The sequence below is a fragment of the Vipera ursinii genome, assembly GCF_947247035.1.
Source record: "Vipera ursinii genome assembly, chromosome: 12".
Taxonomy (NCBI): Eukaryota; Metazoa; Chordata; class Lepidosauria; order Squamata; family Viperidae; genus Vipera; species Vipera ursinii.
The window spans coordinates 13418024-13434606 of NC_139525.1; the positions used below are offsets into that span (position 1 = coordinate 13418024).

Genomic DNA, 16583 nt, shown 5'->3' on the forward strand with positions numbered 1-16583 from the left:
AGGATACTTAGCAGTGTAGAGGACAAGTAGTCCTCACTCAGCAGTTACAACAATTAGGACTGGTTAACTCCGGCACTAAGCAACACCAAACATTGTTGATGCTCATGATGGACTTGTGACATCAGTTCTGGCTTGGTCATTAAGCAAGTCATTACAGTCATTAAGAGAGACATGTGACCATGATTGCAGTATTAATGCTGGCTTCGCCATTGACTCTGCTTGGTCAGAAGCCAGCTGCGAAACACGCAAATGGTGATGATGTGAACGTGGGATGCCACAACTGTCATAAATAGAAGGACTGGTTGTAAAGTTAATTTTTCGATGTCAGCGTAACTTCAAACAGTCACTAAACAGGACAGCCGTGAAGTGAGATCTACCAGCTGGCCAGATGCAACAAGGCGTTATTTACAATTGAATGTCAGTGCTTCGCTATCACAAAGTGCAAGAAAATCTCTACACACTTTTTTGCAAGAATGTGCGCTCTCAGTTGATGTGTTTTTGCACTGAGCATCCCCCACAGTTAGTGACCTGGCAACAACTAGTTGCCTTGTCTGTTGATATTGCATGTAGAATCCAGAAAGTGCACAATAATAATGCACACTTATTTTCCTTCCTATTGTTGCCAACTGGGGGAAAGGAAAAAAGGAGCCATGGAAAAAGGGTTAAAAAAAAACAACAACACCTCAGCACCTGCCAGTGAACAAACAGGTTGGACTTACAAATTGTGGTTGTCTATTATGGAAGCTACCCCAACAACATCCTATTTTCACCATACTGTACAGTGATACGGATTTTCATTGCAACATTTCCTCCCTGTGATAAACATGTCAAAATGTTAATTACAAAAAAAAAAAGACCAGATTAACTAATTCTGCCAATCGGCCAGCTTGATGGATGAGGTTGCTTAGAAGAAAGTGAGATTTCAAACAATTGTTCTGTGACAATTTATTAGCGTGTAAAACATGGGGACTGTGTGAAGATCTCCAAGCATCCGTTCATTCGTTCATGCATGCATGCAGCGTGTCCACCACCTCAATCCTAGTGGGATCCTCAGAGGCGTACGTTATTCACGAACCACTTTCGCAAGATCTGAGCTGCCTCATCGTACCTACCTGTCCCATCTTCCAAGTGTCCAAAGTTACAGATCTGGGTTATGTGGTGGATCCACACGTGCATTTCCTCCTCCGATTTGGCCACCAGGTAGAAGGTGCGGTAGGTTGTTTTCACCACGAAAACAAAGTTGTTCTGGAACTCCTTTTTGATCAAGTTGGACCCCGAGTGTTTCACCACTTCACACTCGTTCAGATCTATCACCCGGATAGGCTTCTTGGAATGACTGTTCCGATAATATTCCAGCACGTCAGGGTTGCCGCTCATCCGGCCTTGACGTAACACGAACCAGCGTTTCCGCCAAGCCTGAGGAAACACCACAATCAAGAAAAAAAATATATTGAGGAAAAAAAGAAAGATACTGCCATAGCCCTGACCATATCATTTCTCTTATCTCTGAGCTATTCCAGAATCTAGCCAGGCACGTTAAGTTCGTTTAGTGACCGTTCAAAGTTACAGCATCACTTCTGACCATTGCAGCATTCCCCGTGGTCACGTGATCAAAATTCAAATGCTTAGCAACTGACTCATATTTAGGGCGGTTCAAGTGTTCTGGGGTCATGTGGTCACCTTTTGCGACCTTCTGACAAGCAGAGGAAAGGGGGAAGCCAGATTTGTTTAACAACAGAGTTACCAATTTAACTTTAGTTTGGGGAAGCTGTGGCTGCTTCAGTGCACTTACATGACTTTCACTTTCAAAGCTCCAGGACAGTTTCCCAGCCACTCTAGCAATCCCTCCTTTCCTCCTTCATCCAGCAGCAACCACCCACCTGGAAGAAGGGGAGAGGAGGGAAGGCATATTTGCGATGCTTCTTGCCTGATTCCCACAAGGAAACTCAATGGGAAAACCAACAGGAAGTCAGAAGTCCCTGCTGCTTCCACTGCTTTTTTTTTTGCCTATTCTTGGTCATTCTGTTTCTCTGTTTAGATAAGGAAATATCTCTGAAACAATGACCCAACAGGGCACAGGCTGTCTAATCTCTAACGAAGTTCAACTGCTTATGTGATGGAGAGTGGACAGTTAAGGACATTAGGAATAACACTGGGAGCTCTACTTAACTAATTTAAATTTAAAATAACTGAATTACAATGGAAACAGAGTTCTATGGTTGCCCGGGGCCTCATCCCCTTTTTACAGAGTAGCTCAGGTCATTAAATGCCAAGCATGTCCCCAGCGACAGAAAGGGCTGCGTGTAGTATGTATTACCCAAGGTGCTGAACTAGAAAATCCTGAACCACAGGACTTTCAACAAACAACACATCTGTGACTTTATTTACATATTTATTCCCATATTTATAGTCTGCACTTAGCAATCTCTCTCAACCTCTTCCCTCTGAAATAACAACACGCCCACTGAAAACGCTGCATCATCAGTCAGAGAAATAATTTGCCAACTGTAATAAAAGAAGAAAGAAAAGAGAGAGAAGGAAAACGGGGGATTCAGAATCCAACAATTTCTGAGCAAAATGCACAATGAACACTTCAAAGAATCCCAAAGTTTGAGTAGGCCACCAAGTCTTAAGGCAGAGCAAAGATAAGGATGCTGAGAATCCGGGAAGAGGCATCCTATAATGGGGTTCCACAACTAAGAAGGCCCTCAACATGTCCTTAACTATCACCTCGGGGAGAAAGAGAGTATTCTAAGACTTGGATCCCACAACATCTTCAGACATCGACCTGGGGAAGGCAGATCTAATGCAGGAGATTTCTGCTGAGCCTTTGGAATTATTTAAAAAACAAAAACAAAAACCCACAAGCACAAAGCCAAAAGTCATGGAATTCAGGTTTGGAGGTTGCTTATCCTCCCACCTCTGTCATTCAAGGCTAAATTCATACTATGCCAAATACATGGCATAAACATTAGGAGCAAGAAACGTAAGGTAAGGTAAGGCCACACCTGGAATACTGCATCCAGTTTGGGTCACCACGATAATAAAAAAGATGTTGAGACTCCCGAAAAAGTGCAGAGAAGAACAACAAACAGGGGACTGGAGGCTAAAACATATAAGGAAAGCTTGCTGGAATTGGGCATGTCTAGTTTAATGAAGAGAAGGGTGAGGGGTGACATGATAGCAGTGTTCCAGTATCTCAGGGGCTGCCCCAAAGAAGAGGGAGCCAAGCTATTCTCCAAAGCACCTGAAAGCAGGACAAGAAGCAACGGATGGAAACTAGTCAAGGAGAGAAGCAACCTAGAACTAAGGAGAAACTTCCTGACAGTGAGAACAATTAACCAGTGGAACAACCTGCCTCCAGAAGCGGTGAATGCTCCAACACTGGCAGTTTGTAAGAGGAGACTGGACAGCCATTTGTCTGAAATGGTCTAGGGTTTCCTGTCTAAGCAAGGCTTTGGACTAGAAGACCTCCAAGGTTCCTTCCAACTCTGTTATTCTATTCTGTTCTAAACAGTTATTACCACATTTCTTCAATGCGTTCCCAGAGGGCACAGTGACCAAGTGTTAAAGAGGCTGAGCTTGTCAGCTGGAGAGCTGGCAGCCCAGGTTCAAGACCTGAGCGACGCCAACGGTTGAGCTCCTGTTCCTTGCCACAGATCCTGCCCACCTAGCAGTCTGAAAGCACGCAAATGAGAGTAGATTAATAGGTACTATTTTGGTGGGAAAGTAACAGAGTTCTGTGCATCTTTGGCATATAGACATGCCGGTCACATGACCATGGAAAATGTCTTTGGACAACGCTGACTCCTTGACCAAAAAGCAGAGATGAGCCGTGTCCTAGAGTCGGACATGACCAGACAGAGAAACCTTTATCCAATGCTTTCCCAGAAATCCAGCTCAGAAGAAATAAAATTTATGTGACCCACACATCAGATCCAGTTTTCTTGTTCCCATCACCGAGTCTCTTAAGCTGGGAGGGTTTAAGTATCGCAAACTTTGCTTAAATAGAGGCTTTCCAGATCCCCCCAGAAGGCTTCTCCATCACGTCAGCTGTGTCTTTCAACTCCAAGGTCCTTCTCAAAAGATCAGTAAAGCCTCTTAACATTTCCTCAAGGTCTTCTGAGACCTCAGGAGCTAGTGTCCAACCTTCCAAGACTTTACATGACACTTAACAACGTTTTTCACAATTTCAGTGACATCTTGTGAAATGTTGGCATTCTTGCACAAGATATCAAAGGATCACTAACATCTTCAACGTTCTAGCAAGGTTTTAAGGGATAAGTGAAGCCACCATGTAACTGGGTACTTGATGGTGGTCACATCAGTGCCTGCTCTTCTATGCACAGAGGTGGTTTTGCTATTTCGACTAACACTCATCCAAAATACAAAGCCAAAATGGAACAGGTGAACATGTTTTAAGTTTCTACCCTCCCACCCCCTCATGATTCCTCTTCCCTAAACATCTGCAGGACTTCAGTTGTATCTGACTGGGCTTGGCAAGCCAAAATCCATTGGACAGGGTGATAAGAATTTTATCCTTAGTTGTTCTTGTCCCTGTCAAAGCAAGCTAAACAAAAGCGGGAAGACAAAAAGGAACAGATGGAAAATGAACAAAGAGAGGAACAACCTAGAACTAACTTCCAATCCGCACCATCCAGTCAGAGCTGAGGAAGCTTCTTCGATGAGAAGCAAGACAAGAAACACAAGAAAGTCCAGTTGCCTCCTGAAAAAAAGCATCTTTGGAACAAGCAGGACCTGGATGACTGAGAACCTCGAAGGGACACAAACCTAGAACTAAGGAGAAAATTCCTGACAATAAGAACAAATCAACCAGTGGAACGGCTTGCCTCCAGAAGTTGTGGGTGCTCCAACACTGGAGACTTTTAGGAAGGGACTGGACAACCATTTGTCTGAAATGGCATAGGACAGGGGTGTCAAACTCAATTTTCATTGAGGGCCGCATCAGCATTGTGGTTGCCCTCATGGGGCCTGGTGGGTGTGGCCAGGGTGGGCGTGGCCTACTGGGTGGGTGTGGCTAGAGTGCGTATGACCTACTGGGTGGGCGTGGCCAGCTCTACATCATTGGCATCAAGGGTGCCTATGGGGGCCTGGGCAGGAGTGGGACAGATCTGAGGGTCTCTGGCAGGAGGAGGGTCTCTGGGCCAGGGCCAAGGCAGTGGGGGCCATTCCCTCACTGTTTCCAGGATGGCTTCGCGGGCCGCATGAAACCACTTCGCGGGCTGGATCTGGCCCCCGGGCCTTGTGTTTGACATGTCTGGCATAGGATCTCCTACTTGAACAGAGGGGGTTGGACTAGAAGACCTCCAAGGGTCCCTTCCAGCTCTATTATTCTGTATTCTGTAAACAGAAAGCAGTCTGTGTTTCCTTGAGCTGGCTAGGAGAAGACTCAGAGCAACTATTTTGTGGTTTCTGGAAAGGAGCGCCTAATGGTTTGGTGGCTTTGATGCTTATCTCTGTTGTGCATTTTCTGACCCTTGCTTTTCGTTAAGGTAAGAGCAGTCTTCCAAGAATGATTTCAGCCAAGCCGTACACAGAGCCAGCGTGACTCCATATTAATTTGCACTGACCCTTTGCAAAGAGTTATAAAAACCCCGCACTTGTTAAAGAAAGGATTTTAGAGTGAAACTTGCTATCTCACGGCTTGTTTGCCATCTCTGTATTTTCGCGCCGCCTGTCAGCCTCCAATAACCTGAACAATTGCATTTACAAATTCTAATGCTAAACCTGGATTGATTTTAGGATAGGCTGCTGAGCAAGACAGAGTCTCCCATGAAAGCGAAACAACAATGCCTTGTTTTGTAAAACTTACTTGATGGATTCTTGTCGTTTTCCCTCAAAACCGAAAACTGGCAAGCATGTAAGGACAAAATAGAACAAAAACGAGAAACCAGTTTGGGTTTGTGGCTTAGCGTAACAATAAGCTATGATTAGGTAAAGGTAAAGGTTCCCCTGCACATGTGTGCTAGTCGTTTCCGACTCTAGGGGCTGGTGCTCATCTCCGTTTCAAAGCCGAAGAGCCAGCGCTTGTCCGAGGACGTCTCCGTGGTCATGTGGCTGGCATGACTAGATGCCAAAGGCGCACGGAACGCTGTTACCTTCCCACCATAGCGGTCCCTATTTTTCTACTTGCATTTTTACGTGCTTTCGAACTGCTAGGTTGGCAGAAGCTGGGACGAGTAACAGGTGCTCACTCTGTTACGTGGCACTCGGGATTCGACCCGCCAAACTGCCGACCATCTGATCGACAAGCTCAGCATCCTAACCCGCTGAGCCACCGCGTCCCTTAAGCTATGATTAAAAGAAGCCAATTAAATACACTCAGCCTCAATCCATGATTAAAGTAAGTGAAGGCGGGTTAAGATATTAAGGTTATTTCACAATTAGGCAGAACAAACCCTGATCTTACTTTTACATACAGCTCGTCCTCAACTTCACAACCATTTACTGAGTAACTATTCTAAGTTATAACATCACTGAAAAAGGTGATCCCTGATCGTTTCTCACACTTACAACCGTTGCAGCATCCCAATGGTCCCGTGCTCAAAATCTGGATGCTTGGCAACTGGCTCATATTTATGACAGTTGCAGTTCCTGGGGGGTTTATGCGATCATCTTTTATGACCTTCTGACAAGCAAATTCTATGGGGAAGCCAAATTCACTTAACAGCCCTGTTAATAACTTAACCGCAGTGATTCACTTCCCAACTGTGGCAAGAAAGGCCGTAAAATGGAGCAAAACTCACTTAACAAATGTCTCGCTTAGCAACATAAATTTTGGGCTCAACTGTGGTCTTAAGTCAAGAAGCCCTGCTTCTGAGCTTGATTGAAGAAAGCTTCTAATCCTATCGGATGCACTTTTGCGCCCACGACTAGACCATAATCAGCTATGTGGAAATAATAATAACAATAATAATAGTAAAGTTGGAAGGGACCTTGGAGGTCATCTAGTCCAGACATGTCAAACACAAGGCCCGGGGGCCAGATCCGGCCCGCGAAGTGGTTTCATGTGGCCCACAAAGCCACCCTGGAAACAGTGAGGGACCGGCCCCCACTGCCTTGGCCCTGGCCCAGAGACCCTCCTTCTGCCAGAGACCCTCAGATCTGTCCCACTCCTGCCCGGGCCCCCATAGGCACCCTTGATGCCAACGATGTAGAGCTGGCCACGCCTACCCAGTAGGCCATACGCACTCTAGCCACGCCCACCCAGTAGGCCACGCCCACCCTGGCCACACCCACCCAGCCCCCTGAGGGCAACCGCAATGCTGATGCGGCCCTCAGTGAAATTGAGTTTGACACCCCTGATCTAGTCCAACCCCCTGCTCAGGCAGGAAACCCTAGGGTAGGCAACCTTGGCTCTTTTTATGACTCGTGGACTTCCAACTCCCAGAATTCCTGAGCCAGCCATGCTGAGGGCAAAGGGAGACGTTTCCAAATGCTGGGCTCAGGAATTCTGGGAGTTGCAAGTCCACGAGTCATAAAAGAGCCAAGGTTGCCTACCCCTGCATACTATTTCAGACAAAATCTCTGTTTAGGGATTCTGAATTCTGGGCCATCCTGGAAAATACTGTAATAAAACTGACTTGAAAAGCAAAATGAATTAGGTGCTGTGTGTTCACCCAAGCGAGCAATCTGAAAACCGAACAAAAGCCACTATGTAGTCAAATCTTTATCAGTCTGTTGCTTTGCCCCCAAGATTCTGGCCATGAATCAGTAGCAGGGTGCACGCTTTGCAATGTGTCTCAGTTAAATCCTGGCATGTCTGAGCCGTAATCAACTAACCATCCTCAGTAAGAAGACTTGGGAAAGGCCGGTACCGATGAACTTGGGAAAGATGCAGTTTCTCCAGAACAAAGCTGCAAGACCCATTTCTGGGGGATGACCGCATAACGCAACAAGGAGGTCATATGAGACAAGGATGGCGGCACAATTGAAACCAAACGTAACTCTCTTTAAGGAAGAAAACTCAGTTCAACAGAAACGAACAGGCCACTCATTCACAGAGCGGCAAACCAAACCCTGATGGAATGAAATTCTCCAGACAATAGATTCACTGACGAGAACAGCCTGAACGTCACAAGCTGGTTTGGCACCAGTTGCGTTTTTCTGCATAAAGCTGAAATCTTTCTGCTCAAGCCATGACTAAGAGGGCTTGGCTTACTAATTCCGAGAGGTAGCTCCATCCATCTCAAGTAAGCCCTGAGTAATTTGTGGTTCACCAAATGTGGTGCTTCTGTTGTCGTCTCAAGAAGCACTTCTGATAAACACATACCCCACACGGGGGAGGCGGGGTGTGCTACTCGCAAGAACTATTTCCCCAAAATCCGCAGGGTAAAAGCAAACAGCTCAGCCAAGATTCTTTAGTCTGCCGTCTTCTCCCTGCTGCAGAGAGGCGGATCATTCAGATTTTAAACCTTAGGAATTCCTAGCCAAGGGCCATCTTAGCGGCCCCCTTGTCATTTATAAGAGCAAGATGAGGACCCTCCAGTATAAGACAAAGGGTTTTCAAAGAATGAGTGCACAAGGTGAAGTCTCCTAGACGTTGTAATACAGGTAGTCCTCGATTTACAAAATTTCATTTAGTGACCGCTCAAAGTTACAATGACACTCAAAAAAGTGACTTCCGTGACCGTTTTTCACAATTACGACCGTTGCAGCACTGCTGCGGTCACATGATCAAAACCAAAACTTGTCTGAGATGGTACAGGCTCTCCTGCTTGAGCAGGGGGCTGGACTAGAAGATCTCTAAGGTCCCTTCCATCTCTTATTCTATTCTAAAATTCAGATACTTGGCAACTGGCTCATACTTATGACGATTGCCTGGGGTCACACGATCACTACTTGTGACCTTCTGACAAGCAAAGTTAATGGGGAAGCCCGATTCACTTCACAATGTGTGACTAATGTAACAACTGCAGTGATTCACTGAACACCTGTGGCAAGAAAGATTGCAAACTCTCTTAACAACTGTCTCACTTAGCAACAGAAATTGTGGGCTCAGTTGTGATTGTACGTCAAGGACAACCTCGATATTCTAAATTTTCATGGCATTAGTGTGTGGGATTTCCCCCCCTCCCCAACTTTTGTGACTTAAAACCCTCATCTTTTGCGTCTTCCCCTTTAGGATGGCTAAAAACTACGATGTCAACTTTCAGTTTGTGGACCTCTTTTAACCCTGGAATTGTTCTCCATCCTATCATAGAATAACAATCTGTTTTGTCATTCCCCTTGGTGTGTTCAGGAGGAGGAAAATGTCCCCGGCTTATTCCATGAACATATAAATTATTTTTATGAGCCAGAATAATAAAAAGAAACAAACACAGATCATATAAAAATATCAGTGATGAAATAACCTCCCCCATTTGATCTGATATACTTCCACTGAGAATAAAACAAGAAGAGGCAAAGATATTCCCGTATTTGTTATGCAATGAACGTTTAAAAGAAAGGTGAGCAGAAGGTGAGCTGTTATTATGAAGACGAGCAAGGATGATTCTCTATTCTTCACTGGTCGAAAGGAGACAAGATGGGGTGTGCCAAGGGGGGGGGGAAAGAGAGAAAGCTTTTACACACTCGGAATAAAATCAGAGCACCTTCAGCTTTGAATTATATCAGAATAAAAGCTGGAAGCAACAGGAAAAGACCGCATACTTGTCACAAACTCCAGGCCTTGGTCTCTACCCTTTTGTATATTTTAAACACCAGGAAAGAAACAGCTGCGAGTGAGTTTAATAAACTTGCAAATTCCTTCTCTGGAGAACGGGCATACAATGGAGTGGAAAAAGGATAGAGACTTCGTTGCATAATGATTCGTTTGGAAAAAGCTATACAGGATGCTGTGGGAAGGGAAGGCAACGTACGTATTGAGCGCCCGCGCTGGTTTTATATAAGTACACCGATAAAAAGTTTCACTCCCTGTGTTCATAGGATAAATATCTCGGATGAATTATTCCTGCTAATTTTGGAACTACTCTTATTTCTTTTTAAAATCAGGGCAGAAGAGCCGGATTAGTATATGGTTGATTTAAAAAAACAAAAACAGGAGGAATCTGGTAGTCCCCAAAGGCGCTTTTTCAAGAGGCAACTGGGCTTTCTTGTTTTTCTTTGAAGACGTTTCGCTTCTCCTCCAAGAAGCTTCTTCGGCTTCTTGAACGAGAAGCAAAACGATAAAGAGACGTTGTTGCATAACAATTTGTTTGGAAAAAGCTATGTACAGGATGCTCTGGTTGCCCACAGCAGGCCTGTAGTCATAAAAAAAGTCATCCGGCTACCCTCCAAACAGGAGCCCTGGTGCAGGGGTTTAAGTGCAGGTTTGCAGGCAAACTCTGCCCGCAGCCTGGAGTTCAATCCTGATGGGGCTCAAGGTTGACTCCGCCTTCCATCCTTCCGAGGCCTGGTAAAACGAGGAGCCAGGTTGCTGGGGGAGCAAGACGCTGACTCGATAAGCCACTTACAGAGGACGGTAAAGCACTGCGAAGTGGTCTATAAGTTCAAGAATCTTCCGAAATTTCTTCCCCTTGACCATTAAGCCACTGGAGGCTCCTGCTTCTCTTCTCTGATTATTTTCTGGGCAGTATCTCTTCCCCTCGATCCCCAAGGTCATCCACACATTCCATTTACATCGAGGGATATGTCTGAAAGGTGTTGTTTTTTTCCCCCCCCAAAAAAAGGCAACTGGACTATGTTTTTTTTTCCCTTGAGGAAGATGATTCGCTTCTCATCCAGTTGCCTTTTTTTTTTTTTTTTTGAGAGACCCATGACCGGGATGACTGAGAATCTCCGTAGACATCAGAACAACACGTTATCACAAAAGGCCCGGTCTTTTTTTTTCCCTTCCCTGTGTAATTTTAGAAGGAAATATGCCTATACCTCATCAAATCTCCGATCCCTTCACCTTGATATGGTTTTCCATACAGCAAGGGTTCAGTGAAAAGTTTTCTTCCCAGCTGAACCGAAGTGAAAAAAAGCGGGACCTTCTTATTTTTTTTAATTTTTTATTATTTTTTATTCTTTACACACATATTTTAATTTCCCAAACAACGTGCGAACTGAGTTCGTAATCCATTAATACATATACAAATTTCACTCTTTGGTTCTCTTTTCCAACCGTTTATAAAATGAATTCCAGCTTTCATAATATTCCGATTCTTCTTTGTCTTTTAGTCTCATAGTTAGTCTGTCCATCTCAGCGCATTCCAATATCTTATTAGCTCTTCTTCTGATGGTACTTGTTCATTTTTCCAGCATTGTGCATAGCTTATTCTTGCTGCAGTTATGATATGTAGAACCAAGTATGTATTTTGTTTATCAGTCTTTTCTGGTAATTTACCTAATAAAAATAATTCGGGATTAAATGTTACATGTTCTCCTAATATATTTTCTAGCCAAGCATGTATTTTTCAGGACCTTCTTACTTGGGAAGGAAGAGATATCATAATCTCAAGCATGGCTGTTTTCAAAGCATCCCGCCAGGGCTAATAAAACCAGAGTTATTCACCCGTGACCTTCAGAAGATCTGCAGGTGAACCACACCTTCTACAGGAACGGCACAGAATCCAAAGTATAAAAAGTTTTTCGTTTTTTTTTTAAAGGTAGCTTTTCTCTTTTCATATCCAACAGAGTCCTTGCTTCCTCTCTTCCTTGTCTTCCGGCAGAACTTAAAAGGGCCTACGTGAACACTCAAAGGATATGTTCAACAAAGACAATATAATCTTTATATTCTATTTGTGAATCAGATTTGTGCGGCTGCCCATCTTACAGAAAGTGATTCTCAGCAGGGTACTATTTAGCACGTGAACTGCCCTGGAGATAATCTTTCTTCTTCAGCGGCTTCATTGATACGGATAAGTCCTCAACGTACCACCACAATTGGGAGCAGAGTTTCCGTTACTAAACAAGGCAGTGGCTAAGTGAGTTGCGAGAGGGATGCGGTGGCTCAGTGGGTTAGGACGCTGAGCTTGTCGATCAGAAGGTCGGCAGTTTGGCGGGTCGAATCCCGAGTGCCGCATAACAGAGTGAGCTCCTGTTACTCGTCCCAGCTTCTGCCAACCTAGCGGTTCGAAAGCACGTAAAAATGCAAGTAGAAAAATAGGGACCACTGCGGTGGGAAGGTAACAGCGTTCCGTGCGCCTTTGGCGTCTAGTCATGCTGGCCACATGACCACGGAGACGTCCTCGGACAAGCGCTGGCTCTTCGGCTTTGAAACGGAGATGAGCACCGGCCCCTAGAGTTGGAAACGACTAGCACACATGTGCGGGGGAACCTTTACCTTTACCTAAGTGAGTTGCAGCTGATTTTACGACTTTTCTTGCCACCATCGTTAAGCGAATCATGCAATCACGAAGTAAATCTGGTTTCTCCCATTGACTCTCTCGGAAGCCGGATGGGAAGGTCAGAAATAGCCCTTAGACCTATATACCGCTTCACAGCGCTTCACAGGCCGCCCTAAGCGGTTTACAGCGTCAGCCTTTCTAATGCCTCCTTAAGTAACACCAGCTGCCTGCAATTAGTGCAGGTTCGCATCCCACCAGGCTCAAGGTTGACTCAGCCTTCCATCCTTCCGAGGTAGGTAAAATGAGGACCCAGATTGTTGGGGGCAATTAAGCTGACTTTGTAATAATGCCGCTTGGGGTGTGTGTGAAAGCCCTAATAAGCAGGCATATACATAGAATGAAGGCTACTGCTAAGCTTGTAAGCTGCCCTGAGTCTTCGGAGAAGGGCGGGATATAAATGGAATTAAAATTAAATTAAATTAAAATTTCACCGACCTCGGAAGGGTGGAAAGGCGGAGTCAACCTTGGAGGCGCTCAGAATCAAACTCCCGGAGTGAGCAGTGAGCTAGCCTGCAATGCTGCATGCTATAGCAGTGACGGCGAACCTTTTAGAGACCGAGTGCCCAAACTGAAATCCAAAACCCACTTATGTATCATTGGGTGCCGGGTGGGCATGGCCCTTTGGGTGGGTGTGGCCAATTGGGTGAGTGTGGCTGCAGTGGTAGCTGCAGACTGGGTGGGACTAAAAAGTTCAATCAATCAATTCCAACTTTGCGAGAACTTTTTTTTCCCCACGAGAAGTTGGTTAATTGAACCTTTTTTGCGGGGTGCATGGCGGCAGAGGCCTAAAGGGTAAAGGTTTTATAAAACCCAGCTGAAGGCCTAGGACTGGGGCAACGGCATGCGTGCCCACAGAGAGGGCTCTGTGTGCCACCTGTGGCACCCATGCCATAGGTTCGCCACCACGGTTCTATAATTACTGTGCCAGCACATCTGGCAATCAGAGGACCCCAGTGATAAATACACGCCACTTGTCAAGCTCCCAAATTTTGACCACCTCCTAACCCTAAGGGTGTTGCAACTGGCCATTAAGTCCCTTTTTTACGCTTCCCGCTTTGAAGGGTTGCTAATCCAATGGTTGTAAGTGAAAGACCACCTGCGCAGAACGCCGGTGAGGAAGAGTGGGAGGGGGGGACGGGGGGGGGCAGAAGGCTTAGCACACCACCTCCCTGCCTGGACCTCCGTCGCTGCCCATGTTGCTCGCTATTGCTGCCAAAAGCTGCAGCCTGGTGTTTTTTGACCTTTTGCTATTCTCGAGATAGAAACGGGAATTGTCTGGGAATTGGAATAACTTCCGGCTATTGTGTAGGGAGGGCTGGCCTGGCGTGATAGATAGCTGGCTGTGTCAGGCTGGCTTCGGAGAGGAGAAAGGCGTTACTGGGTGACTAATTGCAAAGAAACTTGGGGAGCAAGCAGAAGGCATCATCAGCATTCTCACTTGTGCCCCGAAGGGATGCAGAACACGGGACAGAATGCAAAATAACAGAGTTGGAAGGGACCTTAGAGGTCTTCTAGTCTAGAGTTCCCCAATGTTTCCGGCTTTGAGGACTGGCAGGGAGGGGAGGGGAGGGGATGGTCCACGCAAATGGCTGGCAAGAGAGTGCACACAATTCCATTTGCGCGAGCAGTGTGCACATGTGCCTGCTGCTCACGCAAATGGAGCACACGCATACACGCACTCGCCCGCTGCTCGCGCAAGTGAGAATGCTTGTGCGCGTGCTTGCCAGCTGTTTCCACGGCCCAGGTGCAGAACCCCTCGCAGCCTACAGGTTGGGGAAACCCTGTTCTAGTCCAACACACTGCATAAGCAGGAGTCCTAATGCCATTCTGGAGAAATAGCTCTCCGGTCTTTTCTTAAAAGACTCCAGTGATGGAGTATCCACAACTTCTGGAGGCAAGGCATTCCACTGGTTACTTGTTCTCACAGCCAGAGTGATATGGACAGTAGTGCTGGGGAAGTCAAGAAGAGATTCATGCTAGGAAAGAATGCAACACCTAGCCTAGACACAATAAGGCTATTTCTGGTGCAAACAAAAACCGGACAACTGGCCTCTTTATCTTTGGAGTCGTGAGATTGCCGTTTGCGACCTTCTCAGCTGGTGTCCGACAAACTAAGTTAATGGGGGAAGCCAGGTTTGCTAATGACTACATGATTCACCGAACAGCTGCAGTGATTCACTTACAGCTGTGGCAAGGAAGGTTGTAAAATTGGGTACAACTCTCACAACAACTGCCTTATGTGGAAATGGAAATTATGTTCCTAATTGTGGTCATAAATTCAGGACTCTCTGCTTCAATGATGCTGCCACTGCAAAAGGAGAAAGATAACCTCCAGGGCAGTTCATGTGCAAATGAATGTACCGCTGAGTGTCACATTCTGTAAGATGGACAGCCACACAAATCTGATTTAATAACGGCTTGCTGCACAGGTAGCGCAAGCAAAGGTCTTTCCAGTGAGACTGTACAGCTGTGGAATGTGGATGTCAGAAAGAGGACAGGTCTGGTGGTGGCTATTCTTATGGACTGCAAGAGCCAATCAATGGATCATAATCATAATAGTAAAGTTGAAAGGGACCTTGGAGGTCATCTAGTCCAACCCACTGCTCAGGCAGGAAACCCTATACCATTTCAGACAAATGGCTGTCCAGTCTCTTCTTAAAAACTTCCAGTGTTGGAGCATTCACAGCTTCTGGAGGCAGGTTGTTCCACTGGTTAATTGTTCTAACTGTCAGGAAGTTTCTCCTTAGTTCCAGGTTGCTTCTCTCCTTGATTAGTTTCCATCTGTTGCTTCTTGTTCTGCTTTCAGGTGCTTTGGAGAATAGCTTGACTCCCTCTTCTTTGGGGCAGCCCCTGACATATTGGAACACTGCTATCACATCACCCCTCGTCCTTCTCTTCATTAAACTAGACATACCCAACCATTCCTTATATGTTTTAGCCTCCAGTCCAATCATCTTTGTTGCTCTTCTCTGCACTCTTTCCAGAGTCTCAACATCTTTTTTACATCGTGGTGACCAAAACTGGATGCAGTATTCCAAATGTGGCCTTACCAAGGTATTGTAAAGTGGTATTAATACTTCACGTGATCTTGATTCTATCCCTCTGTTAATGCAGCCTAGCACTGTGTTGGCTTTTTTGGCAGCTGCAGCACACGGCTGGCTCATATTGAAGTGATTGTCCACTAGGACTCCGAGATCTCTCTCACAGTTACTACTCTTGAGCAAGGTACCCCCTATACTATACATTTGGTTTTTCTTGCCTAAATGTAGAACCTTACTTTTTTCACCATTGAATTTCATAGATCTTGGACCACATAATGACTAAGTGCTCCTTGGGGGGGGAACAATAAACAAACAGAAACACACAAACTTGGAGCATGTGATGCAAGATGATGATGAACTATGAAAGACAGTTAGATTTGGCACAACTGAAAGAAGCAGAGAGAGAGAGATTGAAGAGATTGCGTGACTAATCTTGGCAGAACTACAGGATATTACTAGACAGGTCAAAAGGGAATGTATTCGCTTAACTGACAGCAACGAGGTAAGGTCTAGTCTTCATCCATGAATCCATCTGGATTCTAGCAAAGATCAAGTAATCCTCAAGTTATGGCTATAATGGATCCTGCCCTTCGCGGTCATAACTCCTGACAGTTCTAAATCAGGTCTCCTACGTGACTGATCCAATTTTATCTTTTGTGTGTGTGTGTGTGTGGCAATCCTTATGCGAACAATCATTTGCTACGGGCCCGGCTTTGCCCCCAAACTAGAAGTAAATGCCAGCTTTCAGCAAAACTGTCATAAAATGCAGCCACGTGACTATGGGACGCTGTGTGGTCGGCATCATCAGTCATTCCATCGTGTCCGAACATCGGCTGCTCTACGGATCAGCCCCTCTGCCTTGCACTGCCTCCATCCAACCCACCATGGTCATCCCGGTGTCATCCTTTATGTCATCCCCTCTGCCATGCCCCTCTGCCTTGCACTGCCTCCATCCAACCCACCATGGTCATCCCGGTGTCATCCTTTATAGCAGGGGTGTCAAACTTGCGACGTATCATGACTTTTTTTCCATTGCCGGCAATGAGGTAGGCGCAGCTTCGGCATGACGCATCCGGCCCGCGGGCCAACAGTTTGACATCCCTGTTTTGTAGTGTCCAGCTAGTGGATGTTAGGGAAGCCCCTCCTCCTTTTACTGCTGATCACTCCCAGCATGATTGACTTTTTGAGC

At 45.8% G+C, this 16583-nt stretch overlaps 1 protein-coding gene across 2 annotated transcripts in view; it reads right to left on the reverse strand.

The window, feature by feature from the left end:
* Window positions 1–16583, reverse strand: part of GAB3 (GRB2 associated binding protein 3) — a 101173-nt gene that overhangs the window by 49560 nt on the left and 35030 nt on the right. For both annotated transcript variants that reach the window (XM_083372065.1, XM_083372064.1), the window contains exon 2: window positions 1113–1416. In XM_083372065.1, the coding sequence (XP_083228191.1) occupies window positions 1113–1416 (304 nt within the window). The remainder of the gene's footprint in view (window positions 1–1112; window positions 1417–16583) is intronic.